Source organism: Laetiporus sulphureus (assembly GCF_001632365.1).
Source record: "Laetiporus sulphureus 93-53 unplaced genomic scaffold LAESUscaffold_32, whole genome shotgun sequence".
Lineage (NCBI taxonomy): Eukaryota > Fungi > Basidiomycota > Agaricomycetes > Polyporales > Laetiporaceae > Laetiporus > Laetiporus sulphureus.
The window spans coordinates 335,451-363,225 of NW_024468541.1; the positions used below are offsets into that span (position 1 = coordinate 335,451).

Below are 27,775 nucleotides of genomic sequence, written 5' to 3' on the forward strand. Positions count from 1 at the left end.
GAGGCAGAAATTTAATATCATATATTTAAGAAATGACACCATTTTCAAACTCACCAAATAAATTTAGAATTTGAGTGCACCGAATGTAATCATACATTTTTGAATTTCAAACTATGACATGTATAAAATATCCAGTAGCAGATGAAGGTGTGATTATGCCTACATTCTACTTCCCTACTGAAGTCATTCTAGCCAAGATTACTAGAATGAAAGTCATTCACCGTAATTACACCTTCATCTGCTACTGGATATTTTATACATGTCATAGTTTGAAATTCGAAAGGTATGATTACATTCAACAGTGCTCAAATTCTAAATGCATTTGGTGAGTTTGAAAATGGTGTCATTTCTTAAATATATGATATTAAATTTCGGCCTCCAACATATAATATGCAAATACTTAATATGGAATGTGGGAAGGAACTGTAGCAAATTGAGATCACAAAGGCAAAAAACCTGTCGACATTTGCTAAGCATTTGCCACATGTGCAAATTGCTTTATGTCTGCGGTGACAAGATCGCCATCAAAGGTGCCTACCGACTCGTCACATCCCGTGTACATGAGCGCGACCATGTGCACACTCGAGACGGAGGTTCGGGCTCAGAGCCCAGCGCAATGCTCAGCACGATGGTCGGAAGGGCAACGACCTTCTTTAACTTTCCTGCCGTGCCCTCCGCGGCACCGCTCCACCTGGCAGAGCATTATCCTTTCAAGTTCTTGATCGACGTGGGTCCGGCTTCTGTACGATCCAGCGACGATCCGATCCACCTGTCAAGTTGGAAAGTTGCTACTCTGACGCCGCTGATGGTGCCTTCATCCTGAATGGCCGCGCTGGCGCTGGTGGCTGTTGGTCCCACTCTTTTGTGTACATACATAATCCGAGTTTCGCTCCCCGAAGGGACTCAGAATGAAAAAAAGATATCGAGCCGGTTATCAAGTCTAGCTGCAGCACTTATTTGACACATGTGACTGAGCGTATTCCGTCTAGGAGCCGTCTCACGGCCAGTTATCAAACCCAAGGTCAATGCCCCAAGGCGGCGCGATCATCCTGACAGACCAACCCGTCGTCAGCGTGAGCTCAGATCCGAGACGCACACGACACTCACCGCTTCTGCTTTCCCGCCGCAGCGACACCATCCAGCGCCTCAATGTCCTCCTTTGTGAGCTTCGCAGCAGCAGTGAGGGCGCCACGGTAGTTCGACGCGATGCGTGCAGGGGTGACCGACTTTGGGAGGGTGACGATGTCCTTGGCCACTGCACATGTCGGACTGATCAGGCTGTCATCGTAAGACCCACACATACGAAGACACTGACCGAGATACCCAAGAAGCACGTCTGTCGTCTGTAACTCGTACCTGCCCGCGATCGCCGAGGCGGTCTCATCCGAGAGTAGCGGGGAGTTGGTCGAGCCGAGGGGCGAATAAGCCTGTGGCTCGATGCCCTTTGAGCGGAGCCATTCGACGAGCTTGTGCTGCGGGTTGTACAGGTGGATTTCGAGCTGGCACATATGACACCGTTAGGCGTGAAGACGACAAATGAGAGCTGGATTTGCGTACCTGGTCAACGGCGGGGACCACCTGAGCGTAAGGAAGGATCTCCTGCTCGAGGACGCACTGTGAGAAATTGGACACGCCGATCGCGCGGACCTTGCCTGCGAGACGTTATCAGCATCGAAAGATGTGAGAGATCATGTTGGCGCACCCTTCTTCAGGACCGCCTCCATCTGCGCCCACGTGTCCCTCTGCTTCCAGTCTAGAAGAATATCGCGGGTCCCGTCAGGGCGCGTAGGGAACACCGGGTGGTTCCCGTTTGGGTTCAGGTGGATCGGCCAGTGGACAAGATATACTATCGAGATACTCAGAAGAATGACCGGAGCTGCGAGAGGGTAAGGAAAACGCACGATCGAGGTAGTCAGTATCAAGCTTGGCGAGAGACTCGTCCAGCGCGGCTTCGACGCGGTGGTGGTGTGTGCACCAGAGTTTGCTCGTGATCTGCATGGACATCAGTAGACATCTCGCATAGAGTGGTAGGTACGCACAAATATCTCTGACCGCGGCACGCCTGACCTCTTAATGCCCTCGCCTACCTCCTCCTCGTTACCATACGCCCTGCGAGACGCTGTAAGATGCAGAGCCGGATCGCGGATGATTCTGGCTGCACGCACCATGCACAGTCGATGTGCCTGTAACCGGCTTCCTTCAGCGCGTACTCCACCGCGTTTGTCACCTCATTAGGCTTTGACTGCCATGTTCCTGTAGAATGCGTTGAACAATCAATGACAGTCCATAGCATGCACCAGAGTCAATTTGAATTACCGAGCCCGAGGATGGGAATCTCGACACCATTGTTGAGCTTGACCTTAGGGCACTGCATGGTGATAAACTGAGGACGGGTACTGCTGAATCATCGAGCAAGCCGTCTTATAAGTATTGCGACTTGCGGTCCGGCGGCCGGGGCCTGTGTCGATGTGGGACGCCGTCGGGTGGACTCGATGGACGTCGTCTGCCCCTCACGTCCCGGCCAGGGGAGCGGTGAATATTTGCGGTCGGTCGCGTGCATCTTGACCACGTCCATCGTGAGCATCGTGTCGCTCAGCAAACGGGCAGCGCGTAGCCTCGCAGCCAGGAAGAAAACCACAAAGTCCGCAAGACTGATGGTCCGCGCGACGCTGACGTAAGCAACTCGCAGAGGCGCCCGCGAAGAGCGGACCGCGTGCAGAGTTGCCCGGCCCGGGCTCCCGTTTCGATCGAATTTTCAGTGGCCACTCAGGCTTGCCCAGAGCTCACTTTTTCGTAACGTTTTTCGCCGCTAAGACGTTGCGCCGAACTTGTGCTACAGGAAGCTGCAGGTCTATCATTGACAAAAACGTGAGTGCATCGTGGCACGAAATATTCTCTTGGGAGGACCGCGAAAATTTGGGCTAGAGGAATTGTTGACTTTGTCGCAGAGGCCAGATCCCGAGACTTCGTTCAATCTTTGGTCGATTCTTTGCTGTACTATTCCAGCGACCCGGTGAGAGTTTGGTTTCTGCGTCTTATATGCCGGACATGTTGTATTGAAATGTATGACAGAATACGACTTGTTTTCTGATCGGACGCACCGTCACGTCAGGACTGCATGCGAAAATCAATCTTAAACACCAACAACTCGTGTACATGGAGCAATAGAATAAGAGACAAGGTGAAGCTCAAGAGGCAGAGGCAATGATATGTACCGCGGACACTCACATTCACACACAGCCACACAAACTGGAAACGCACCTTCCAAAAGGTGAAAAACGGCATTTCGGCCGTTTGCGAGATCTGGAGTGCTTCGCGAAGCAGAGCGCTTGTTGCTCTTACACTTTAGCTTACGCGTACCCTCTCTTTCCCTTCTCGAACCGCCAACATGGATCTCGACGACTTCGAGCGCGTGGGTCAAGCACTCATCAATGAAAATGATGAAGTTTCCGTCAAACCGTCTTCAGATTCGTGCGAAAAGGCGCTCAAATACCTGGATACAAGGTGGTACACTCTCACGAACCGAAGGGGAAGATGGATGGACCTCATTGGAGACTATGCAGGCAGCGAGCTTTTCTTGATTGATGGTACGGTCTGACAGCCATTGTACTGCGTGACGTTGCTGACGCCCTTGTAGGCGATGCGTTGTTCCAGGAGGTGCTGAACGACCCTCTGCTCGCATTGGGTAGGGCAGATGGTACGTCACGTTGAACCTCTAGGAATATGACCTGATGCAATCGCACCCGCAGAGCCAAGTTTCCAGGTGCTTCATGCCATCTACTCACTAGAGCGAAGGTTGAGTGAATTTAAAAATCGTTCAGCGACTTTCGAGATCGCGTTCTGGAATGGTAATGCTGCGGCTCAAAGCCTCCGATCTCGAAATCTCATCTGACTTGTGGCTATTTTGCAGAAAATCGACACCTTACATTGCAGACGGGCAACACGGAATTCGTATTCATGTCGCGCGATCTCGCGCGCGTACTTCTTTTCAAGCACCTCAAGCGATTGGACATCTCGGTGCATACGTTCAAGAGTCTGACTGACCCCGAGTGGCGTCGCTATCATCGAGTCCACAAGGTGAGGTCACACGCTTTCGACCTCATGACCTGTTACTGAAATACATTGGCAGCCGATGTTCATCATGACGAACGACGGAGGCATGCTTGACGCCAACAGCCCACGTCTCGCTGCCGAGCGCATCCTGACACAGCGAACATTCATCTTCGACGTTCTCGCCCAAGGCGTGTCCGTATCTCTCTTGCATGGGGCGGAGTACCGTGACTCCAAGGCAGGTGTCCTTTGGCAGCAAATAAGTCACCATGCTAATCAAAGAGGTGCTATAGATCATGACCTTCGTCTACGAGCAGCGGCTGGACCATGACGCGCGGAAACATTTCGAAAACTGGTTATGGAACGCAAGCAGTGCGGCGCTGAGGTCACTCACTGTCAAGGAGAGCCAGGCATGGCGTGGCTGCTCCGCGATGCCCCTTGATGCCTTGGCGCCGCAAGGCCTGCAGTCCCTCACGAGCCAGGATGCACTTTTGCAAACGTTTGCGCAGCGCGTGATCGATCTAACGAACCATCGCCTTGAGTGCATGGAAGAGTTGCTCTTTGCGTTTATTGCTCATCTGCTGCTGCTACCCATGCTAAGCGTTGCAGAGCGTGCTAGGCCACTCCCTGATCTGCACCCGGGTCTCGTCAATATGCTCCTCGAGGATTTTCTACCAAGCATTTTCCTTGTGCTAAAGGGGCTTTCCGACGAGGTAGCTTTGGATGTCGATGGGCGCGTGTTCGTTGCGCTGGTCGATTATATGCAGAAACACACCGATGCATCGAGGCAGGACGTCTTTGGTGAGGAGACCAGCGTGCGCCTCGACAGCATCTGGGCATCTCTCCAGCTACGTCCTGTCGATTTTGCCGAACTCGCACCCCAACACCCTTCAAAACCTGCGGAAAGCTCTGTGGTAACAGCAAAAAAATCCAAAAAAGATCGTCGGAAGGCCGCTTCTCAACGCAAACCCTTCCGTCTTCTGCCATTCTCACACCCCGTTTTTGACGAAGAGCTGGCTGAGGTGCACGTAGACGTGGATGATAGCGCCCCCGACGCCGTGCAGGCCCACCACCTCGACTTCAACACGATCTTCAACGATGTTAACCATTGGCACAATCATCGCCGGGCGGTATTGCCCCCTCATCTAGGAGGTGAAGTTGCGCGGCCGCTTGACGAGCGGCAACGACGCCGCAAGCTGCGGAGCGATCAGCGCTTTATGGCGAGCATGGAGTGGCAGGCGCAGACGCTGACGGGTGCCTTTGGTGTGCCTCTTGAGCGCATCGTGATCACGTCCGCCAAGTCAAATGATCCTCAGCCAAGTAAGAACACCAAAACGCGTCTCATACAGGTACATCGTGTTCTTCTCAACGAAAGGCGAGACAATGCTGATGGGAACGGTGCAATGGCAGGAACCTCCAAAAGCGAAGCCTGGCAAGAAAGGAAAACCAGCGCACGTTTCGTCAGCAGACAAGATTAGACAGGCTAACCTGGCGAAAAAGCAGCTTAAAGAAGATGACTCTAATACGAGCTGGTGGAAAGAGCAGCTGGAGAGCTTGAAAGATGGATCGCGGACTCACCAGATCTTTGTTGCAGACTCGCTCCTGCGAAACAAACGCACGAAGTCCACCTGGCTCGCCGTGGAGGTGCGATTGTATAGGTTGCATCTCGAGTTTCTCCGCTGGATTGAGCACCCCTCCCGCGAGGAACCGTCAGTCCGAGACGCTGCCGTCGTGGCCATTTTGCGAATAGTGAAGGACGCATATCAGCAGCGAGAGCTATTTGAAGCTGCTGTGGACATCCTCGACATGGTCCTCCGTGTCGTGGGCCTCGAAATGGCGATCGAAGAGTTAAAGGCAGCGGCTTCGATCGCACCGGAAAGCGAGGATCGCGCTCCTTCATTCAAGTTCGTCAAGCTGGTCAAGTCCAAGAGTGGCTCGCCACTGCACAAGTTCATGCATATCAACGAGGATCCTTTTGTATGGCAATTGCGCTTATTCGGGGAGTACATGGACCGGTCCATGGACAGCAAGAGCGATCCGCGAGTGTCTTTCCAACCTGATGCATGGCAGCGGGATGTATTGGACGCATTAGACAAGAACCAATCTGTTCTTGCTGTTGGTAAGCACTCGGATGATTCGACGCACGTATCACTCCTGATGTTCTCCGTTGGCAGCCCCTACAAGTGCAGGAAAAACATTTATCTCGTATTACGCAATGGAACAAATTCTGAGACAGACAAACGATGGCATATTAGTCTATGTGGCGCCAACAAAAGCCCTCGTAAACCAGATCGCGGCGGAAGTACACGCACGCTTCCGCAAGGATCTCAACGGACGTGAGGGATAGCGTCATCAATGTATGCATGAACACACAACTTACGTCTCATACAGGGAGCTGCTGGGCGATTCATACTCGGGATTATAGAATTCACGATCCTCAAAATTGTCAAATTCTTGTGACCGTCCCTGAAATGCTTGCAATCATGCTGCTGTCGCCACCACTCGCTAGAGTTTGGACACCAAGAATCAAACGGTACAGTTTGCTTGTCTTGACCTTGGCCGTACCCAGAAGTGTTGATTGCCTGCGCAGAGTTATTCTTGACGAAATCCATACCATTGGTCAACAAGAAGGAGGAGCCGTCTGGGAGCAGATCCTGCTTCTTGCTCCGTGCCCGATCATGTGCGTGTCATCCTATTAGATTACAAGCAACATCCGCTGAGTCTGCTGCATTTGAACTCTATAGAGGTCTTTCAGCTACTATTGGACATCCCGAAAAATTCAATGCATGGCTTTCCTCTGTCCAACAAGCACACGGTTTCGAACATACATTCATTCACCATCCGCATCGCTATTCTCATCTTCGCAAGTTTACGTACATACTGCAAGGCAAGAAGCCGCCGGCCTTTAGCGGACTGAGCAAATACCAGCATACGGAGCGACTCAAATTTTTGCATCCCATCTCATTGTTGTCATTCGGAGCGACAGAGCTGCCTCCGGACTTTTCTTTGGAAGCAGCGGATTGTCTGAGTCTGTTCAATGCTCTTAGGGACCATTGCGATAGTTCCTATGATATCGAGGCCTTGGATCCAACTCGATTCTTTTCAAGCTGTCCGGTAAAACTCTTGAGACAGAAAGACATTCTTAAATATGAAGATGCCTTGAAGGCAGTTGTCTCCTCCTTGCTGACTTCTGTCAACTCCCCAGAGTCGCCTTCCGTAATCAACGACGTTGTGCTACATCTAACTGACCCCCTATTGAAGCAAGGCAATCATGACTCTGTCCCGGCGAAAGACGACTTCTACGAAAACGTCATCTATCTAGTTTCGGACCTGCATTCGCGCGGAGATCTGGTATGTTCTAGGTTCTGATAACGTTTCGGCTCGTCTTCATTCACATTGTCACTCAGCCTGCCTTGTTGTTCAATTTTGATCGAAAGGCTTGCGAAAAAATGGCTCAGTCAATTCTCGATGTCCTGGAGAATGCAGAGGAGGAATGGCGTGCACAAAGCCCTGAATGGCAGGCCAAATTGAAGCAATGGGAACGCTGGAAGGCACAGGCAAAGAACCGTGAGCGACAGTTGGAGAGACAGCTCCGGCAGAAGCAAGGAGAAGACGAGCCGCGGGCTCCCGACTCTCCAGCTAGCTGGGAGAGCACCTTCGATCCATCTGAGCCTTTGTCTCATTATTCCTTTGCTAGTATATCCACCGCATACTCAATGAATGACCTTGAAGATGAGATCCGACAACTCCAACGATGGTCCAGCGTTCCTGACTGGGCGTTCCGTGCTCTACGTCGCGGAGTCGGTGTTCATCATGCTGGCATGAACAAACGTTACAGATCGCTAGTTGAGAGGTGGGCCTTTTGTGAGAGTCGATGCTGTCCCGCTACTGATTTCGACCTCAGTCTCTATAGGATGGGATTCCTGAGAGTTGTTGTTGCGACAGGTGTGCCATGTCCTTCATGATTAAAGTCGCTGGCTTCACGCAGTTAAATGCAGGTACCTTGGCCCTCGGAATCAATGCGCCCACTAGAACATCCGTTTTCTGCGGGGATTCCCCCTTCTTGACTGCGCTCATGGTGAGTAGTCATCTAACCCTGCTTGATTGATGGCATAATAACATCCCTCACAGTATCGACAATGTGCTGGACGCGGTATGTCTCGTCAGTGATGCTTCAATGAAGGAATCTGATGAGGATCTCGCAGCGGGAAGACGAGGATTCGATCTTCTAGGCAAAGTCGTCTTCTACGGCATCGCTTTAGACAGATGTCGACGACTGGTTTTATCGCGGCTGCCATCACTAGGAGGCAACTTCCCTCTGACATCAACAATGGTCCTTCGGTTATTCAACCTTCTGCAAGGCTCAGAAAATGCACCTGTTGCGGTCCACGCCATAAAGGCTCTCCTGCGATTACCCCACGTCGGCTTCACATCAGACGTTGGCAGACAGCATATGCTTCACTTCTTGCGATTCAGCATCGATTACCTCCGCCGCGCAGGTCTGATGGACAAGGCGGGAAATCCGATAAATCTGTTTGGCGTTGCAGCGCATCTTTACTATACCGAACCTGGTAACCTCGCGCTGATAGCTCTGCTCCGTTACGGAGTCATCCACAGCATTTGCGCTCAACCCAATCAGTTCGCTGCACGCAGAGAATTCATGGTGTTAATGTGCCACATCTTTAGCCGTCGGTATCTTCCACAGGTGTATGCCACGGACGAGAATCTTCAGTACCTCGTCAAAAAGTCGCCGTCAATAGTGATCCTCCCACCACTATCCGCAAAAGCCAAGAAGGTCCTGAAGGAACATGATGCCGAAATTTTATATGTCTTCATTGGCTACGCAGTGGCGTATGTTGAACAGCACCAGGAACAGCTGGGCCCTGATGTCCAACTGCCGTTCAGCAAGGGGATGGCAGGAAGTGAGCTGAAATCCAGTGGTCTGTTCCGCGAGTATTTGGAGACCACGGCCGTTCGAGTCACGGCGCGCTCATCCTTCGTTGCGAACTCGGGTCACGGCGACAATTTCCATACTGTCGAGGAGTTGGCCCGGACAGCTCGACACGGTCTTAACCTGAATCAATACGCAATCCCGTCGGCCGCGCATTTCGCGGCGGATGCAGACGACGTAGAGGGCTTCTATGCTCTCAACGCATACCTCCTCGATTTCTACACTCACGGACAGCCCGCTGCGCTCAAGGCTGCGAATGGCATCCGGGATAATGACGTCTGGTACCTACTGGAGGACTTCACATTGACTCTGAAGACCGTCCGAGCTGGTCTCGAACAACTGCTCATCAAAGCTTCGGAGGCCACCATGGGTAGCACCGACGACGGCATTAAGAATGCGGACGTTGATAGCGGGTATGGGACCTTGGATCCTACAGAGGTGGACGAGGATGAAGATGGACCGGTGACGACGATCAAACGTCCTCCAGGAGTAAAGGACCGCGATTGGAAGGTCTACGAGGTTGTCGACGCTGTAACGAAAGAGTTCGACGAGAAATTCCGGGCCATGTGGGCGTGATGTCAATTTGTCGAAGGGAGTGTCACGATTGTCTATTGACCAACAGGAGATGTTTTTGTTTTTGGGCTTCACGGATTCCTGTCGAAGATAGAGTAATCATTTACGTGGCCAAAGAGCTAGCGCAACTCGCGCGATCTCTTGGATCATGAAATCGAGAAACTGTATCTGACCAGCTATAGATTGCTTGACGACGTCATATCTACTGGGAGGCTCGCGTTCGGACAATGAGCTGTACGAGGAAAAACGGTGTGACCACTCTTATAATGCTCCTGTTGCCACGCCAACCTCATAGGCCAACAAATGCAGCCTCTAAAACCGCTTTCTGCTGGGCACCATACAGCTTCGCCTGCCCAGGCGCGGCGACGGAGTCCTGTTTTCGTCCTCTATATGAAATCCCTCTCTTCACCGACAGTCGCTCCAGGACCGCATTCAGCCTGCATTCTATGTGTGGCCAGGCACCCTGATTGCGAGGCTCCTCTTGAAGCCAAATGAACTCTTCCACGTTCTCATATTGTCCCAGTGTCCGTGAGAGCTGTTCGAAGGGGAAGGGACACAATTCCTCGATCCTGACGAAGGCCACGTTCGATAGCTGCCGTTTCTGACGTTCCTTTATGAGGTCATAGCATAGCTTGCCGGACACACAGACGACACGTTTGACAACGGACTTGTCGACCTCGACGTCGTCCAAGACTGGCTGGAAGCGCTGTCCCGGTGCGAGATCCGCTAATGCAGATGAAGCAGCCTAAGTGCACATGAGCGCAAGAAGCTTTCGCAGAGAGGTATGTGCGCACCGGTAGACGGAGAAGACCCTTTGGAGACGCCACAATCAAGGGCTTCCGGTAGTTCCGATGGAGTTGCCTACGTAACAGATGGAAGTATTGGGCAGGGGTGGTTGGGAAGACGACATGCATGTTGACGTTAGTCATCTTGTCGTCAAAGTCGTAACGGTCGTTTGTGAGCTTGTGGTCATGTCAGCTAGGTATCTTCTAGTGTCCCTTGGAAATTCACCTGCAGCATGCGCTCGATCCGTGAAGACGAATGTTCTGGACCAGCACCGTCCAGACTGTTTACAGGCATGTAGGTTCCATTGCCATTGCACAGTCAGCGGATGCAGGCTCCTTCATGACGAGCGGACTGCTAGGACGCACCCATGTGGAAGTAGCATGACGATCCCACTTTGCTTCAGCCACTTCGCTACGATCGAGAAGCGTCAGCGTCATCCGATCAGAAGAGTGCCTGCAGTCGCTTACTTTCCGCAGAAGAGATGAAAGTGTCGATGATGACCTATCCACGAATTAGACGATTCACCAAGACGTGAGTAACTTATATGGGGAATTGATACCTGAGCGCCGTTGAAGAAGTCGCCGAACTGTCAGGATAAATTCAATACCTCGGACGGCGTGAAACATGAACATGACCAGCCACTGCTACTGACCTGAGCCTCCCAGATCGGCAGAATCCCAGGTCTTTCCCAGCTGACGCCGTATTCGAACTGCATACTCAGATATAAACGTTTGTGTAGGATTAGTTGATGGTTCACTCACTCCCAGTACAGCCAGTTCGCTGAGCGAGCCTATGGCAACGCAGCATGATGAATGGTCAAGCAAACATGCATATTTATACTATTTGCCACTCACTGTTCGCGAGCTCCAGCTTTCCCTCGCATTGAAGTACGGCATTCAAAGGCACGACGACGTCCTCGGTGCGCTGGTCGACCAGCATCGCATGTCTGCGCAGATGTGTCCGCTTAACTTGTGCTCCGTGACTCAACAGATGACCATGCTAACCTCTGACTGAAGGTCCCACGTCCAACGTCTTGTCCGGAGATTCGCACATCATGGCCCTCGAGCATCAACGTGCCGAACACCATTGCCTGCAGATATACACAATGGGTTGACAGGACCGCATCATGGCGTATGCGCTCACCTCGGCCGTCGCCCAATCTATTCCCTCGCCTTTCTCAATGGCGCGCAGGCGGCTGTTCACATGTCGCTGCAGACGAGGATGGATCTCCTACACGCCTGTCAAAAACATGCTCATCGCTCCGAGTTCGCAGGAGCACGTACAAATCCCTCAGGCACGGTGACACTTGCGCGCCCCACGTGCTGCAGCACATCATGCCCTACGCCCGTCTCGGGGTCCCGGACAGCGGCGCTGCTCGCGGGCCACACCATTCCGCTCCACTGCTCTTGCAGTATTGACGCGCCCGCGGCGGTGGGTGTGTAGGAATCTGTGGCGGTGAACTCGGATGTGAGGTGTGTCTTGTAGGATGTGCGGACGTCGGTGGCTTCCTCTTTCGACAGCACTTCCTCGTCCTTCGTACACGCTCTAAGTGAGCGAAAGGGAGCGGCAGTGAGGGAGGACGTACGATGAGCTGGTCCTCGTACATGACGGGCACCGAGCGGCGAGACCTGATTTTGTCGTACATAAGCGGCTGTGTGAACGCGGGCTCGTCGAGCTCGTTGTGGCCCCTTGCAAACACATCAACTATCAGTCTCTTTCGATCAGACAATGAGCTTACCAGCGTCGATAGACAATCAAATCGACAATGATGTCCTTAGTGCATCGCACGATGCATGTCAGTCACGTTTGCAGGCTCATTAGACATTCAATGCGCCGACCTTGCGGAAGTAGTTCCTGTACTTGAACGCCGTTTCCACTGCCCGTGCCACATCTACGGCGGAGGAAACAATCAGCTTTGTACGCCAAGTAAACTGCGGGTTAAGACACCTTCAGGATAGTCTCCGTTGACATGCAGTACCGGCGCATTGATCATCTTGCCTATATCCGACGAATACAGTCCCGAATGAGCACTAGATGCCGGAGTCGTGTAACCGATGCTGTCGACGGCGTAATGAATGAGCTAAATAGCTAGATAGGTAGAGACTGCATACGTACCTATTACTGAATAACAGATTGAAGATTTAAAACGAGTCAGACTCAAGCCAGGCGAGATGCCGCGCATATACTCACTTGACCACAATATGTACCGTCCCGCCCACGGTATAGTGTGGCAAATTACCTGCCAAATACCGTCAGCATGCGATCTGCACAACAATCGTGCCACACAACGTACTCAACCCGAGGCTTTCCATAATCACGCCCTGGCCCGTGAAGCTCCCATCACCATGCAGCTGCACACACATCACCTTATCGCCCGGGAAGCACTCCTCGAGTGGCATGCCGTTGCGTATGAGCTCCTTGAGCAGCGCAAATTGCTTCGCGCGAGTCTTGCCGAGGGCGACCGGGTTGACCGCCTCTGACAGGAATGAGGAAGCAGGCAATCAGTAATGATGCTGAGGGATGGATGCGAGAGAGTGTGTGCCATACCGAGGTGTGAAGGGTTCGGTAGCAGCGTCACCTTGACCGGGATTGGGGCTCCGTCGTATTGCAGACTCGGGGATGCAGCTAATTGTATTCAAGGTAAGCATGTGCGAGAATAGCATATATCGTTATATCGAACTGACTGAGATGACTTATGACGTCTCCAGACGCGCCAAGGTCCTCGGGGAACTCTGCTCCTCCTTTGATCTTGTGAAACAACGCTGCAGGAGAATACTCGAGCAGGCCCGTGAGGAGGTTCAACCGACCGCGGTGCGGCATAGCCAGGACAATGTTCTCTACGCCAGCTGCAGTCGCAATGTGAGCATAGCTACGTCGACACGATGAGTCTAGGAATGCACCTCTTGCAGCACTAGCAAATAACGCGTCGAGCGCAGGAAGCATCGACTCGCCGCCCTCCAGGCCGTATCGCTTCAGGTTCGGAAACTTCAACTGTAGGAACTGGTCGAACATCTCGCTGCGCGCGAGCAGCGAATGTATGCGCGCCTTCTCCCTGACATCAAGCTTCGCGTCATGAGGTCTCTGCGACTCGAGCAGGTGCGAAAACCACAGCCGCTCGGTCTTGGACGGCGAGTGCATGTACTCGTATGCGATGCGCCCGACGTAGAGGGCGCGTAGGTGCTGAGTGATCTCGCCGAGTGTCCATTCCTCCTTCGTGTCTGCGTCCACGCCAACGGGATTGGTCCAAACAATGCCGTTGACATCGTATTTCTGCGCGTCATCGACGAGGCCATACCTCCGCGGGTTGAGGGCCGCGACTTCTTCGCGCTGGAGGAGATCTAGAGGGTCGATGCGCGCGGCACGGTGCCCATGTGTGCGCAGTGAGTCGACATAGCGGAGGAGAGGCGCGTTCGCCGTTCTGTTCTGCAACTGTGTCGGGCTGTCTAGATGCACGCATAAACAAAATGCCAAACGCGACCACAGCATGAATGATTGCTAGGGTGCCAGATGGGATAACTCACAGTCCGGCAAGGAGAATCGTCGAGGTTCACGATAACCATAGGACTTGTCGTGGTACTGGCGTCGCGCGGAGTTACGAGCCAGGCCGGGGCGCCACCTGAAGGCAACGTTACTCGCATACACGCGTACGTTGCGCGCTGTTATCGTACCTGACAGCAGCCATCGAGTCGTGATGCTACGCGTTCACTTCGCACGAGAGAAAGTTAGGTGTTCACGACCATCAAGTCTGAGAGGACAAGCTGCGCGGTTATCTTGCTCGCGGACACGCCGACCATGCGTGCGTGCTGGAGGTCATCCACGCTCATCCCATGATCCGCCATCGTGATCAGCGAACGCAACGCTGCTTTAATGCGCTCACGTGCGTGTCTTCAGCGGAAGTCCGGTGAGAAAACTGTTGCGGAGATAAGTGAAACATCCAGGTCCTGGGAGCTTGTCATGCTGGAAAGGGTACTGCAGAGGAGCTCCGTCAAATCAAGCACTATGTTCTGCGCCGCCATATAGGACTGTGCAGTATCGCACAGCCTGCACAGATTTATTTTTCCACGGGAAACCTGATGCAAAAATGGTGAAAATATCTTAAGTCTGGATATGGAAATAGTTTGGAAATTGGGCGGAGACAATTAAATTATGTTATGATTGTTTTACCGAAATGTATCAGCAATAGTGAAACTTTTTCCCAAAGGAAGATATTTCAGTCCAAAAATATGTGGTACCGATATGTTTCGGGGAAGCAATTGTAACATAATTCAATTGTCTCCGCCCAATTTCCAAACTATTTCCATATTCAGACTTAAGATATTTTCACCATTTTTTCATCAGGTTTCCCGTGGAAAAATAAATCTGTGCAGGCTGTGTCGGTCAGTCGGTAAACTATTACCCACTGCATCTTCGTTTAGCGCTCATAATGTCAGAAATGAATCGATTCATGACCCTCACTAGATCTCCTTCGTCGTCATATACTTCATAAATCGCCGTCTTTATGGATGAATGCTCATGAAACATAAGTGCTTTCAAACTACAGCATGCACATTGGGAGATTCAAGTAACTGGAGATTGAAATACATCATTGGTCTGGATATTCCCTGTCCTTCTAGTGCATGAGGTGCATGCCGTGTTTGAAACCTGTCCCGCAGACCCTCGAAAGCATCTGAGCCATGTACCTTCCAAGTGTGTCTTTCAGCTATGCTACCAGCTATGCTACAGCCAGCTAGTGTAGCTCTCGCACACGGAGCTGCATCGCCATCCGTCTTCGTCGGAGAGGCTATGCACAATTGTTCGCAACCGAGGTGGCGCGCTACTGTGCGCCACGTCTACCGCCGCGCATCGTATGGAGTATCTTTCGCCATCAAGGATGCCGACGAGCAACGGTGAATCTTGCGGACAAAAGCTGTCAACAGACAGCGCCCGCGATCCGGGCAGAAATCCCTCGACGAGTCCTATTGGCATCCCTCCCCTCGACACTTCTTAGCGCTGCAGTGTCCACGGCTTGCATACTCCGCGCAGTTTCAGGCTGTGCCTCCCCATGATCATGCCAGGATGCCGCCCTGCCGCATACGGGAGCGAACAACTAGGCATATGGCTAGAGTGCGCCCATGGCGTACTTTCCGGCCCTGATAAGTAGTGCATATGCTTAACATGCCTGCCAACTCGTTTTAGGGCTGCGCTCGAAGCGCTGTGCAGAGCCGTCTGGCCCAAGCGGCTTCTCGCTGATAGTGCCACTTCTGAACAGGTGACGATGCGGTCCTTGCTCCGTGGCTACGTGTTTGTACAATAGGTGCATATAAGAACTCTCCTCATCGAAACTCAATCCTGCTCAGCTACCAGTATCTCTTCCTCCAGCTGCATCATGATCAAAGACACGTACAGCGAAGACGGCACCACCGCTGTGAACGGCCCTGCATCCGTTGCCGGTCCAAGCACTGCGCCCCGCTTCGATTCCGACTTCTCCGATAGAGAGAAGAGTGCGAGCTACTTGGATGCAAAGCAGCCTCCCAGCAGGAGCATCTCGGGTGTTGCGAGCGGGAATTTTGTGAAGGCTGCAAATTATCTCCAGGGAGACCGCCCCTTCTTCATCACCATAGGGAAGGACGGGTTGACTGCAGCGCTCCAGAAGCTGGATCAGCAGTTGAAGCAGGCGCGTGGCGCGCGTCATTCTACGTCTTCAGCTTTGCTTATTGTCGCTATCTATGCACGTCCAGTCCGGTCGACCGCATATCCTGTCAAGCAAGGTGCGCCTCGCGCATGTTTAGCGCCACAGGCGCGACTCACTCGTCAACTTTGTCCACAGCGCCCCACGGACTGGATCGGAAAGGAAGTCAGCCCTGGCCGCATCGGCCTGATCACACATGGGGCGCTGCCCAAGATCTTGACGCGTCCCGGCAGGTATCCCGGCTTCCCGCTGCGCAACTGGTGGGCCCGAACGTGGTCTGGCACCAAGGGCTGTATGTGACTTCGTTACCGCTACAAAAAGACCCCGAACGGCTTAACCTTGTGATTAGTGTCGGACACGGTCATCGAGTTCCAGGGCTTGACGGTCGTCCAGGTCTCGCAGAACCAGGTTCGTTCATATCCACACTGCCTGCTGTTATGTGCTCAATGCTTCGTTTATGCCACAGGCTGCGGTTGTCTCTGACCCTCAGGTACTGCCTGCGATATCCTTGATATCAGTGGAGCCTCTCATAACAGTTCTCCCGCAACTAGAACCAGATTTTTGTGATCAAGAACTCAGGCTTTGTAGCGTACGCCGCCGAAGGTGCTTACAACGTCCTCTCCATCGTCGATCAGACCCATCTTCCGTCGATCGTCAAGGACAAGATCACAGGCGTCATTCTCGGATCGTCAGTCCCCCGCATCTCCTTATTACCTGCCTATTCTTAACAAAACACTTCTGTCTAGGAGGCATGAAGTGACCATGAAGAGCAGCACGCGGGATGGGAAGGAGCAGGATTACGTCGTCGCTCTCTTGTTCGTACTCCACCGCACTCGTCCTTCCGTGCGTCAGTTGACATCGAGATTTCGGCAGCCTGAACATCCCCGCAAACAACTGCGCGATCCTCCAGAAGGGCGATGACCTCGAGCAGCTCCCCGCCGGGCAGCACTACATCACGAATCCGAACGTCACGCTGCGCGGGCTCTTCACGCTCGGCGAGAACCAGCTGGAGATGCCGACGAAGGACATGTGAGCTGGCTTGCTCGTGCGCGCGCTGGAGGTCGTGCTGAGCCTTCTGAAACGTCAGCTTCACGAGAGATCAAGTGCCAGTGTCGTTAACGATCTATCTCAAATGGTACGCCTGATATCTTCGGTGTGCGATATGTTGCTGACCGAGTTCTCAGGCAGATCACAGAGCCTTTGAAGGTACCAACTGATTCCAGCGCGCTGTTAGGTCGTTCACTAATTTTATTCAATAGCTCACGATGCACGGCTACAACACGCCCTATGACGCACTCCGGTTTGTCAACTGTTTTTGAATCATGACGCTCAGAATTCGAGACTGACCGCAAGGTTACAGGGACAAGACGCAGTCCATTCTCACCCAGATTGTCGCACATCGTAAGCGCATACATTCACATGTATGGTGTGACGTCTGAATGCCTTACGCTTTCCTGCAGTCGACTACAGTGCGATGGTGAAGCAGCGCTCATTGGGCCCGGACAATCTCGATGACGGAAGCGACGCGAACACTGCGTTCCTGGATGCTCTGAGGACACGAGCGATGGACGACCTTCACATTGCTGCGTTGGAGTATGGGATCATCGTGAAGGACCTTGGTGCGTACTAGCCTTTTTGATGAAAGCCAATGGGCTAATTGGTCTTCTACGGTCTCCCGTAGCTGTCATCGATAGGCAGTTCAAGGGTAAGTAGCAACGCTATCGTTGATTCGCGTGACTTAAACATTGGCATCCAGGTGAAATTGCCACGACGATGGACAAGCTGACCACAAGAGCTCTCCAGGCACAAGTCGAGGCTGCTGTAAGTGGTCTCCCCAGTCTCAATCTACACCTGTGCTTGACAGATCACATGTTCCGTAGAACGTTGACAGAGAAAACAGCAACAAGATCAAGCAAGAAGAAGGTGCCTACGCCGTGGCGCGCGTCAGAGCACAAGCTCAGAACGTCAGTGGCAGCCCATGCTTTTCTTTCGTTCCCCCATTGACATACCTGCTCCCACCAGACCACCGCGGATGCCGAAGCCTACAAGATCGTCTCCGCCGCCAAAGCGCAAGCGCAAAGGCTCGAGATCGAGGCAGCCGCACAGGCACAGGCCACCCGGATGGCCGCAGAGGCCGAGGCAGAGGCGGTCCGCATCCGCGCGGCGGCCGACGCTGAGGTGCGCGACCAGTTCGCGCGAGAGATGGAGCTGCGCCGCGTCGAGGTGGCGCGTGTGCAGGCGTTCGGCGCCAATACGGTGTTCGTGCCGACGGAGGGTATCGGCGCGCAGATGGGCGCGAATATGGCGGCGGGGATGGCAGCGGGGATGGGTGCGGATGCTCGGCGGTGATTGCATTGTCATCAGATACCCGTAATCCTCTCTTGATTTGGACTTTGGATACCTCTTCATGTTTGTAAGTTATGTAGATACGTGTACTCGCATCATCTTGTCTATAATCGTAGTATCCATTCCTAATCTACGTCGCCTTAGGCTGGAGCTATCTGCAGCGGTCTGAGTTGTTTACATGTAAAGAATATGTTAAGCTAGGTATGACACCGCAGACATGAAAGCATTTGCGACCGTTACTTAATGACACGAAATGGTATAATTGACTGCCTGTTTGGGAAATAAAGTTGCTTAATTAGGGCATAGTGTTGCATAGGTCACACTTTAGAACACATTTTCAGTGCATTTGCAGCGGGAATAAATGCCTTCATGCCTGCAGTGTGAGAGCTCAACGTTCAGCGCGAAGTTCTTGAAAGCATAAAGAAATTATGTACCGTTCTGGACATGACGGCCTTCTGGTGTCAATGAATCGCAAGTTGAGATCGGAACTGCAAGCAAGACAAGAAGATGGGAGAAGATAGGAGAGCTCTGGGTCATTTTTCTAGCTTGATCATGTGGGTTGTGGAAAGCTTATCGGAATAGATAGCACACCCTGATCAGAATAATGTGGAATGTGAGGTGCATCAGTGAATTCAAAGCGGCAATGCCCTTCCCGACTCTATGAGGCTATCATTATCTGCTTTCTCACAGTCAAAGTTGGGGGTTCTATTATATCATTGCAATAGTTCCCGAACTTGAAAGGTGCCGCGCTGTGGCCGGCGGCCGCGGACCTCTTGCTTACTTGCATACGGCAGCAGTGCTTCTTCTCATGGAGGGCTGGGCGCAAATCCCACAAATTCTACCATGTATATAAAATACATTTGCAACGAATGTGCATGTGACGCGTGTATAACTGCTAGGCGGATCCCATATCTCCTCAACCTGAAGACGACTGCCGCAGAGAAAGGAATCAGTCTGCATGGGGGTACAGCTCAACCTTACGTGCAACAACTTGCTCCATCATAATTCTCCATTTCTCATGGTATGGATGCTATCACCAAAGTGCAGACTAATATTTCGCTCGAATTAGTCGCGGACTGTGTGCATAGTCTATCCTCTTCTTAGCCCATACGATATTCAGCATGCTGGTCTGATTGAAGTTGGGGTCGTCCAATCGTGCGATGAACTCCCTTCCATCCTCCTCGGTCATGCCTTCGCCTGCAAGCTTTGCGGGAGTAGTCCTGCCGAGATGTTTGTACCGGGCTTTCCACACCTTCGCCAGAGCATTCGCCGCGGAACCTAAAGCAAGTTGCGTGATCGCGCGAACAAGCGAAAACACCTGAAAGCTGCGTACCGAAATCGTGACCGGAGAGCGGTAGCGTAACCAATTTCACGTTGATCTCCATGAACTGATACGACCTCTTCAGCAACTCTGCGAGTTTAGGCCCAATCACTGGGTCGGCGCCACGCCTACGCAAAGCGTTATGGAATTTCTGTGCAAAAGCAGAAGCCCCGGCTAGTCCAGTGTTGCGGCCGTTATGATCTAGAAGTTCATCATCCGGTTCTTCAAGAAGCAGCCATCCTCCTGGCTTCAACAATTTCACAATGCGACTAAGCGCTTCAGGGCCATTGGCTAACTGTCAGGGATGGCCGTTCAGTCGACGTTGTAAGGAGAGTTTATCGAGAGCTCACTGACATGCATTATGATGAAACGCCCATGTATGACGTCGAAACTCTCATCTTCGAAAGGATAGGATTTCGATAGGTCAAGCTGCATAAAGCGCAAATTGGACGGTATGGAGCCCCTGTCAAGAGATACATCCTATTAGAAGGCGGGTCGTCTGAAAGTGCCAATAAAAGTCATTCATCACCGAGGCGGCATCGGAAAAAGATCCGTGGCCAGAACGTGCGCTTGAGGAAATCTGGCAGCTGCATCGATAGCCCTACCGAAGAGGGTGAGAACCACGACGAAGTAAGCTTTCGGCACCCAGAGGAAAGGGCTTACTTACCAAGCACCACTTCCAGCTCTAGTCAACAGTCAGACGGCGTGCATTGCAAACATTTCGAAACTCACCCAAGCTCCAGGATACTCTTCGGATTCATCTCTTCCAGCGGAGCAAGCGTCAGTCGTCCGCAGAAGTAGCCCACCAGCCCCGTGTGCACTGTATCAAGACTGTTATCACAAGGCTATGTTCAGCTCAGTCATATCATTCAGAGGCAGTCTCCCTACTCATCCGACTCTGCATGAGAATCGCTAGAATTCTGTGGGCAGCCGTTCACATATCAGGCATAGCGACACGCAACGAACGAAGGCTTACCACCAGCACATACGATGCTGGATTGCTTGTAGACATAGCGCTGCTTGAAGACACCAGCTTTACAATCAAAGACGAGACCTGTGACTCAAGCAAGCGAGAGGGAATATGGCTTCTGGGTTCATGAAAGTCGCCTTATCAGCAGAAACACAATCAGTCCGCAGCTGGGCGCGAGATGCGCATCCGACGTCTCTCAAAAGGGAATCTGAGCGATTCACGTTTGAATGATTTCCTAGACATACCAGTGGGAGTTTTTGCAAACATGCATCATCGTGCCATGCCCCATTCAGTATATGATGTGAATACAGGCAATTGAACAGGCCATTCGCTCTGTGGATGCTTATTTGGATCACGCCATCTAGGATGTTCCATGCGTCTTGACGTTGTTCGTGGACAAAAAGGGTCTTTTGCTTTCTTCCACAATACTTGCCGTGAGTGCCACAGCAGTTCTTTTGGATGATGGCAAGCTAACGCATTCTGACGACAGCCACTTCAAACAGCTTCAAACAGTTAGACGAAACTTGCTTCACACGTCATGCGCTGAAGAAGAAGGATAAGTTTTTTCATTGACTTGGCATGATGTTCGGAGATTGGACGCACGTGGAATCGCCATAGCCTTCGAACAGCCATGAGAAAATCTCAACGTCACCTGCTGTTATATCACAACTCCGCTCCTGAACATATACTAGTATGTCGAAATTCTCATGATCATTGATATGTTGTATCAGTATCCATGAGTACAGACGTACAAGCGGTTGAAGGAAAATGCAAGCGATCATTACTTATACGCGTGATGTTGGACGATAGTCAGTCAGGATAGCAGGCCGCGCGATTATATCTGGAAGAGCCGAACAGAAGGCGACGACCAGGTGGCACGATGAAAGTATGACTTGATATGACCGACGGATGTAGGGAAGATGCGCAGATTAAGTCCTGGACCCTGGAGACAAAGCCGGACAATGATTGACATAACAGAGCGTGGATACTGTCGAATTCCCAGACGAGGATTTGGAGATAGACATCGTGTCTGGACCAGACAGCTAGCAAGAAGTCTCGCCGAGATATTCCTGGCCCCATTTCGTCCCGAAAGTAACAGGAGACGCGGTATTGTCGTAGCCGGGCGCACAGGGAACAGTGGGCTGATTGGAGAAGAACGACGACGATGCGCGACCAAATGAAAGTTCGCCTTCATTTTCTGACCCGTTCGAGACTATGGGTGCATTATCGGCGCCGGCGGGCACGTACGAAGCTCTTTCCAGTGGTCGCGAAATCTCGGCCAGGCGCGCTTCGGGGATATCCTGTTCGGACACGCCGTACCGTGCGCAGAGCGCCTTTACACACCTACGATCACGAGCTTTTAGGTGGCGTTTGACAGCGAATTGACTACTGAGCACTCTTTCGCATCCCGGACAGCACCATTCAACGGCATTGATGGCCTTATAGAAGGGGTTCGCGTGCGGGTGGGAGGTTACTCGATGCTGTACGAGGGAGCGTAAAGCATTAAATACTACTTCACAACCATCAAAGTTGCATAAGAAACTTATATTGAGATGTTGAAAAGAGCCCTCTTGTTCATGTGATGTGAAACTCTGCAATCTTCAATCAGCAACAAACTTGGAATGAGGAAGGGAATGATTCACGTGAGACAGCCGTCCACTTTCTTGCTCCCGTTTTCTGGCACGCTCGTCGTGCATATTCTCTTCTGCTTCTTCCCATGTACGCTGCTGCTGCTCCAACCACCGCGGTTGGAGCACATGATTACTGTCATTGATCTGTGAATTGTTGGTATTGTCATCGCTGCTCGACGTGAAAGTAACCGTCCCTTCGTCAGGCATCATCGCAGATGCGTGGCCCGGCTCTTGCGACATTGTACCATCCGGGTCCTCAATCTTTCGTGGCCTCACGACTTGTTTCGAGAGGAATGAACGTTGATGAGACGAGAAGGAACTAGGTAGCATCGGCGAGCCACAGGCAACCTGTTCAATGACACCGGGAGGACGACCTGGAAGGCTGGTCGTTGACGTTTGAGATAAAGCCACCACCGGCACTTGATCTTGTCCATCATAGCGTGCGATTGCAGGGCTCGTCGAAGCATGAAGCATATTGCCTAGTGAGGGCATTGCCATTGCGGAACGAGTTTGTGCAGAGAACGAAGGCTGCTTTGCACGAGTCGTATTGTTTTTCGCCCATAATTCTTCCCTTTCAGAATATTGAGAGCTCGTAGCTCGACCGGCGTCAAGCGTAGACTTGATGGTGGCCTCTGTGGCGATGACAAGTGATTGTGATGAGCGAGGCCCATGCGCTTCCAGCGCTACGGCCAATTGCGCATTGCACGACAAGTCGCGATTGATGAAGGCTGTGGCAGGCGGTAAGGGGAGAAGATCGGGTGCAGCAGTAGCCAAGGGTGGATCCCCAGACAGGACACGATCGACACATTGGGAACTGCCGGTATAGGAGGTTGTCTTCGTCGAGTTTGATGTGCTGATGGCGGCCTGGCTATCATCGAGGACAGTGACTTGAGTACCCAAGTGGCGATCGGGGGTGATCAGAGTGGCCTGAGGGTCGATACACTGAGGTAAATTATGATGGTTCTCTGACGTTAAGTTGGCCAACGCGGGTACACTCGAGAACACGATAGAAGCGATGCCTTTGTGAAATGAGACCCGAGGGTCCGTCGGCGATGTTACCGGATCTTTCAATGTGTCAGAGACCTAGGAGATAGACAGCTGAGTGACTTGCCACGACCTTCTGGTGCAAGGGCAAGAACTCACGCTTTGAATTTCTGACGTGTGGCCCTCGTCGCTCGAGCGAAAGACTGATGCCACGGTGGACAGAAGATCAATCGTTGCATCATCCAATTCCTTTCTTGCACCTATTGATAGGCCAGACATGTCGACAGCGGTTGGGGATAATGGAGAAGGATAATGTTTAGTGTGAAGTCAAATACGAGAGAGAGCGAGAGGTAATCGAAAAGATCCCAGTATTTATATGGCTCGAAGGACGGCCTGTCCTCTGAAATCAACTGCGCCAAAACGACGTTGTATTAAGCGGTGGCGGAAGCAGCCACATCCCAAGGACAGCCATATTGTGTTCGCGAGTGGCACCTCAAGAGCCACAGCAGGATTTGGCCGGAGGGTGCCGCCACATCAACCGCGCCGCATAGACGAGACGATAAACGCGATTGCATTTCAAACAGGGGTGGCCACTTCAGCACTATTACCGCGATCTCCTCGAGAGTATTGACTCGCATCCCAAGAGAGCTGTCCCAACGGCGCACTCGTGCACGACGTACACGTCAATCAGAGTGATGCGAATGAGCTCCTCAGATTCGTGAGCTACACGGGCATTGCTGTTATATTGCTGGAGACCATGCATATGGGATGCATTTTAAATTCTGTGACTTCTGTATAGCTCGGCTGCTCCTCAGCATCTATCGCTTAACATCCCCGATGCCGTTCCAGTGGAGCTCGATAAATAGATCGAGCTATATACTTCCCGCAACTTATATGGGCCATTCATGATGAGAACGGCTACCCTGCGAGGCTTGCAGATGCTTACCTATATAAACTAGCCTTGGCCACAGCAGATCGCCTAGGCGACAAGTTGCTTAGCAGCGAAAGACGTCCCGTGAACCGTTCCGGTGACGTCGAAGATGCCACTCGCTTCACAGTCTTGCATCAATTGCGGGACCTCGTGTACGAATTAGTCTTCACCCCAAGGTCCCGATCCGTATACTTTTAAATAGCCGGTCAACACCTGTACTAAAAGTTTATGTATAGCCGCCCACATCGAGCAGTCTGAGCAGCCATGGTGAGCAAGAGACGATACAAGGTCGCCATTGCCCTCACTACCGACGTTTATGACGAAACGATCCGACTTCTAGAGCACCTCGCTTGTTGTAAAATCATATTGTTCACGTATATTGATATTGTTCAACTTGTGACGGACCATCCCAATTGCATTCAACGCGAACTCTGAAAAAGGATAGCAGTGCTGCTAAGGCCTCCTGGCCGTTTTATTCGCCTCGGATGGCTTGGAAAAAAGCTATATGAAAGAGATCGTATGACAGCGAAGAGTGAAACAGAACCGGGCGGGACGGTCAATCTGGCGGAGGAAGTCGCGATCGGTGGTTGTTGCGAAACGGTAAAACACTGCTAACTAGCCGCGTGCCAATAGACGCTGGTCCTCAACTGACACTCTCAAGACTCACATGTACATTCTCTTTCACCCATGCTCTTTGGGGATACGATATCTGTAGAGCGAGCTGATTCGATATCTGCCGCGACCCAGCGCCACGCATAATGAAGTTCGCGCGGTACGTTTCTGGAATCTTGGCCATCAGGCCATCCAACTCACTGGAGCCATTCAAATGATGCAGATATCTAGAAGAAACGCAGGTGATTTGCAACGGAATCTTCGTATAGTCTGTGGTGTCTGATTCAAGCGTGTCTGGTGTATCTAGACCCCGGAATGGAAGAGGGCATACATGTGCGTCGCGAACAGTCCTCTTACACTCCAATGATCAGCGCCGAGGCCACACCGTGTGTACGATAATCCACGATATTCGAGGTGATAGCGTTGACTCTCGAATACCGGGACAGAAATGGGGCTCAAAGTGGCCTCTGTGCCTGAATTGGCGGAACCACGTTTGATTTGGATTTAAAGCATGTCTAATCAAAATTATGTACAGAGACTATCGCGGCCTCAAGAAACGCATCACTGCAGTCCGCCGAGCTCAGGATGAATCACTCATAGAACCAGGCGATGCCATGCCGCTCGCGCGCAGTCCATATTCCAGCGCTGGATCTGGACCGCGTTCCGTGCATTCAGAGGCGTATGGCGAGTCCACCTCCCACGTAATTATCCGCGACGCAACCCAACAGTCTACTGTGGGAGGCAGCGGCACGTTGGAAGATCAGCCAGCTTCGCCCACATCTCTGAAGACAATCAATATTGTAAGCACCAGCACGAGCGTCCTTCCTCGTCTGCGCAGGCGAAGCACCGCCTTGTCCACCATGCGCACGCAGGTGTCCCCTTCGCCGCAAGAACTGCCGCTCAAGCTTTCCGAAGACGAATTCGTGCGCGCGAGCCTTGATTATACGCAGGCATCCTCAATCCATGTGGACGAAGTTGGCACAGCGAAAGCCATGACGACGCCGCCGTGGGCTCCCGGCTCACACCCGCCTCTCCACGAGCTGCTCCCGCTGCTTACGCCTGTGCAACGCGCATTCTTTGATATGCTGGACGGGGAGCTTGACAAGGTTGAAAGCTTCTTTTGTGCAAAGGAGAGAGAGCTGAGTGCGAGGTACGTGTTCACGGTATGTCATGTCCGGATGGCATCAGGTCGAGCTGCGCGGTCAACTATCCTTCTGGGATCCTGCTAATCCATACGTTCCCGCTGAGACTTCAATGAGTGGCTGCGTAGCTCCTGTGATCCACTACGCTATCATACTGGTCCCAGAAATAGCGTTGCTGCGTTGCCATGCCTGACATATACATGTCAAGTATTCTCAAAACGGATCTATGCTGTGCTCGGTCGATTCTTGTCAGCCTCGCTGACATTCCTGCCACGGTCCGACAGATATCAGGCCGTCGAGAAGCAATTGGAAGAGCTCAAAGGTCATAGGCGTGCTTTTCATGTATGTGCCCTCATGTGGAGCCTTTTTCGTTCAGCAATCCCCCCATGTGGAAAGTCTTATTTCTGTCACAATATAACATTTAAATGCATCTGCAGGAAGCCCATCCCCCTCCAGCCGCCAAATATACCTGGCTACCGTTCAATTTTGTTGTAACGCTCCCTCCAGCAATCTACCGTCTTCGACGGCACGTTCACGGGCCCATCCCAAAGCCGCATCTGCCCTCTCTCCATCTTGGCAAACGGCCCAACTCGTCTGACGGGGGAATGCCAGATGAAGTCGACAACGCAACCGAGGAGGAGAAGACCATCGGCGAGCACGACGACCTCGGCACAGACGCGATTCCGATGAAGCGCCTCGATCCGGCGGAGGAGAAACGACTGTCTATCGAGCCTGTCTCGCGTGCGTCGGACGGCGAGGGCATGAGCAATCTCGGGAAGCCGCGTGCGAACCAGGAGTCGCAGCGGCCGCGGGCACGTTTCCGCGTTAATGAGGGCGGTAGGAAGGGCTCCGGACACAAGGCTTTTAGTGGTGTGGACAACAATGGTACAACTGGATCTGGGGTCTCTACCAGGCACGACCCTGAAGAGTACCATGAAGCCAAGAAGAAGCTAAGAAAGGCGGTGCTGGAGTGCTACCGGTAAGAGCGATGTTCTCAGAGCTGGCCGGACTTCTGGCGTTCCTCGCCTTTATTCGCTCACGCATGATCTCTTCAGCGGTCTGGAGGTTTTGAGCAACTATCGAGTGCGTGTTTGTTTCATTGCACTTGCACATTGGCCATCTATTCAACGAGCCAATAGATGCTCAACCTTATCGGCTTCCGTAAGGCTCTAAAGAAGTTTGAGAAGGTTACCCATGTTCGTAATTTTTTCTCTTACCCCCGCCTCCCTCTGTGATCCTGATCGAACGAATCTATACCCGATGCACAGATTCCCGCGCAGCAAGCATACACCGTCGAGAAGATCGAGCCGAGTGCGTTCGCTTCGGGTGCTCGGCTCGATGCTATGCTGCGTGAGATGGAGGAGCTGTTCGCTGCCCGGTTTGGTATGTTGAGCTGTCCTACGGCGTATGCGGTCGTCTGATGAGTGCTGTTCTGTACTATGGCAGCACGCGGTGACAAGAAGAAGGCACAAGCACGTTTGCGTGGTGGAGCACAACTTAAGAGCCATCACTATAGTACCTTCCGGACGGGCATGATGATCGGCCTTGGTCTACCTGCTCTCATAGATGGATTGGTGAAAAGTACGTTTAGCCGAACATGTTGAGATGTATACCATGCCAATAATGTCTGACAACTTCTGATGTAGGCTTCCAGCCCGAGACACGCGCAGCAATACCGTCGTGGGACGGCCTGCTCTTTGTCTATGGCGTCTTCTTCGTCCCCATTCTTTTTTGTTTCCTCATCGGCCTGAACCTTCTTGTCTGGCACAATGCGAGGATCAACTATGTCTTCATCTTCGGTATGTATAAA

The 27,775-nt window shown here is 52.2% G+C and overlaps 8 protein-coding genes across 8 annotated transcripts; 4 read left to right on the plus strand and 4 right to left on the minus strand.

Moving 5' to 3' along the window:
- Nucleotides 1-617: 617 nt before the first annotated feature.
- LAESUDRAFT_728015 (Aldo/keto reductase) lies at nt 618-2,682 on the minus strand. The gene is made up of 9 exons (XM_040909340.1): nt 2,317-2,682; nt 2,166-2,253; nt 2,040-2,109; nt 1,902-1,992; nt 1,703-1,846; nt 1,558-1,652; nt 1,316-1,499; nt 1,108-1,255; nt 618-1,049 (listed from the first exon to the last, which is right to left on the minus strand). The coding sequence occupies exons 1-9, from the start codon at nt 2,372-2,374 to the stop codon at nt 998-1,000; spliced, it is 930 nt and encodes a 309-aa protein (XP_040762271.1). The 5' UTR covers nt 2,375-2,682; the 3' UTR covers nt 618-997.
- A 679-nt stretch (nt 2,683-3,361) lies between these two features.
- On the plus strand, nt 3,362-9,577 carry LAESUDRAFT_703577 (P-loop containing nucleoside triphosphate hydrolase protein; the record flags this gene model as incomplete). Its single annotated transcript, XM_040906523.1, has 16 exons — nt 3,362-3,587; nt 3,638-3,697; nt 3,750-3,848; nt 3,911-4,077; nt 4,130-4,294; nt 4,344-5,408; nt 5,461-6,169; nt 6,225-6,386; nt 6,442-6,583; nt 6,641-6,730; nt 6,795-7,401; nt 7,458-7,903; nt 7,955-7,995; nt 8,049-8,128; nt 8,182-8,203; nt 8,256-9,577. The coding sequence occupies exons 1-16, from the start codon at nt 3,389-3,391 to the stop codon at nt 9,575-9,577; spliced, it is 5,376 nt and encodes a 1,791-aa protein (XP_040762272.1). The 5' UTR covers nt 3,362-3,388.
- Nucleotides 9,578-9,863: 286 nt separating this feature from the next.
- Nucleotides 9,864-14,042, minus strand: LAESUDRAFT_761093 (dehydrogenase E1 and transketolase domain-containing protein 1; the record flags this gene model as incomplete). The annotated part of the gene is made up of 24 exons (XM_040912859.1): nt 9,864-10,319; nt 10,369-10,536; nt 10,586-10,640; nt 10,726-10,771; nt 10,828-10,861; nt 10,920-10,946; nt 11,013-11,069; nt 11,122-11,150; nt 11,215-11,306; nt 11,365-11,450; nt 11,504-11,590; nt 11,644-11,892; nt 11,946-12,048; nt 12,099-12,133; nt 12,199-12,251; nt 12,308-12,417; nt 12,476-12,481; nt 12,551-12,599; nt 12,654-12,836; nt 12,908-12,985; nt 13,045-13,206; nt 13,261-13,803; nt 13,882-13,976; nt 14,029-14,042. The coding sequence occupies 24 exons, from the start codon at nt 14,040-14,042 to the stop codon at nt 9,864-9,866; spliced, it is 2,817 nt and encodes a 938-aa protein (XP_040762273.1).
- A 1,500-nt stretch (nt 14,043-15,542) lies between these two features.
- On the plus strand, nt 15,543-18,377 carry LAESUDRAFT_744325 (band 7 domain-containing protein; the record flags this gene model as incomplete). Its single annotated transcript, XM_040911303.1, has 17 exons — nt 15,543-16,055; nt 16,078-16,107; nt 16,167-16,320; nt 16,378-16,436; nt 16,495-16,518; nt 16,580-16,716; nt 16,775-16,843; nt 16,902-17,057; nt 17,116-17,163; nt 17,213-17,234; nt 17,288-17,328; nt 17,389-17,429; nt 17,489-17,647; nt 17,710-17,733; nt 17,785-17,849; nt 17,909-17,992; nt 18,051-18,377. Exons 1-17 carry the CDS (start codon nt 15,726-15,728, stop codon nt 18,375-18,377), a joined length of 1,770 nt encoding a protein of 589 aa, XP_040762274.1. The 5' UTR covers nt 15,543-15,725.
- An 816-nt stretch (nt 18,378-19,193) lies between these two features.
- Nucleotides 19,194-20,932, minus strand: LAESUDRAFT_728018 (S-adenosyl-L-methionine-dependent methyltransferase). Its single transcript, XM_040909341.1, has 8 exons — nt 20,672-20,932; nt 20,584-20,615; nt 20,428-20,526; nt 20,363-20,380; nt 20,225-20,296; nt 20,050-20,158; nt 19,708-19,990; nt 19,194-19,652 (listed from the first exon to the last, which is right to left on the minus strand). The coding sequence occupies exons 1-8, from the start codon at nt 20,705-20,707 to the stop codon at nt 19,423-19,425; spliced, it is 879 nt and encodes a 292-aa protein (XP_040762275.1). The 5' UTR covers nt 20,708-20,932; the 3' UTR covers nt 19,194-19,422.
- A 776-nt stretch (nt 20,933-21,708) lies between these two features.
- On the minus strand, nt 21,709-23,559 carry LAESUDRAFT_751156 (uncharacterized protein; the record flags this gene model as incomplete). The annotated part of the gene is made up of 3 exons (XM_040911650.1): nt 21,709-22,146; nt 22,309-23,379; nt 23,440-23,559. The coding sequence occupies 3 exons, from the start codon at nt 23,557-23,559 to the stop codon at nt 21,709-21,711; spliced, it is 1,629 nt and encodes a 542-aa protein (XP_040762276.1).
- A 1,602-nt stretch (nt 23,560-25,161) lies between these two features.
- LAESUDRAFT_728021 (uncharacterized protein) lies at nt 25,162-26,515 on the plus strand. The gene is made up of 2 exons (XM_040909342.1): nt 25,162-25,973; nt 26,250-26,515. Exons 1-2 carry the CDS (start codon nt 25,351-25,353, stop codon nt 26,458-26,460), a joined length of 834 nt encoding a protein of 277 aa, XP_040762277.1. The 5' UTR covers nt 25,162-25,350; the 3' UTR covers nt 26,461-26,515.
- A 748-nt stretch (nt 26,516-27,263) lies between these two features.
- On the plus strand, nt 27,264-27,569 carry LAESUDRAFT_657911 (uncharacterized protein; the record flags this gene model as incomplete). Its single annotated transcript, XM_040904714.1, has 2 exons — nt 27,264-27,348; nt 27,412-27,569. Coding segments are annotated over 2 exons (243 nt in total), but the record flags the coding sequence as incomplete, so codon positions are not given.
- Between the last annotated feature and the right edge of the window lie 206 nt (nt 27,570-27,775).

Coding starts and splice junctions, on each gene's coding strand:
- LAESUDRAFT_728021 (XM_040909342.1), top strand. CDS start 25,351: ATGTACAGAGACTATCGCGGCCTCAAGAAACGCATCACTGCAGTCCGC. Junction 25,974..26,249: donor GAGAGAGAGCTGAGTGCGAG/GTACGTGTTCAC, acceptor ACGGTCCGACAG/ATATCAGGCCGTCGAGAAGC.
- LAESUDRAFT_728018 (XM_040909341.1), bottom strand. CDS start 20,707: ATGTCTACAAGCAATCCAGCATCGTATGTGCTGGTG. Junction 20,616..20,671: donor CAGCATCGTATGTGCTGGTG/GTAAGCCTTCGT, acceptor GGCTGCCCACAG/AATTCTAGCGATTCTCATGC. Junction 20,159..20,224: donor CTTTTTCCGATGCCGCCTCG/GTGATGAATGAC, acceptor ATCTCTTGACAG/GGGCTCCATACCGTCCAATT.
- LAESUDRAFT_728015 (XM_040909340.1), bottom strand. CDS start 2,374: ATGCAGTGCCCTAAGGTCAAGCTCAACAATGGTGTCGAGATTCCCATC. Junction 2,110..2,165: donor AGGCACATCGACTGTGCATG/GTGCGTGCAGCC, acceptor AGCGTCTCGCAG/GGCGTATGGTAACGAGGAGG. Junction 1,993..2,039: donor TGCCGCGGTCAGAGATATTT/GTGCGTACCTAC, acceptor ATGTCCATGCAG/ATCACGAGCAAACTCTGGTG.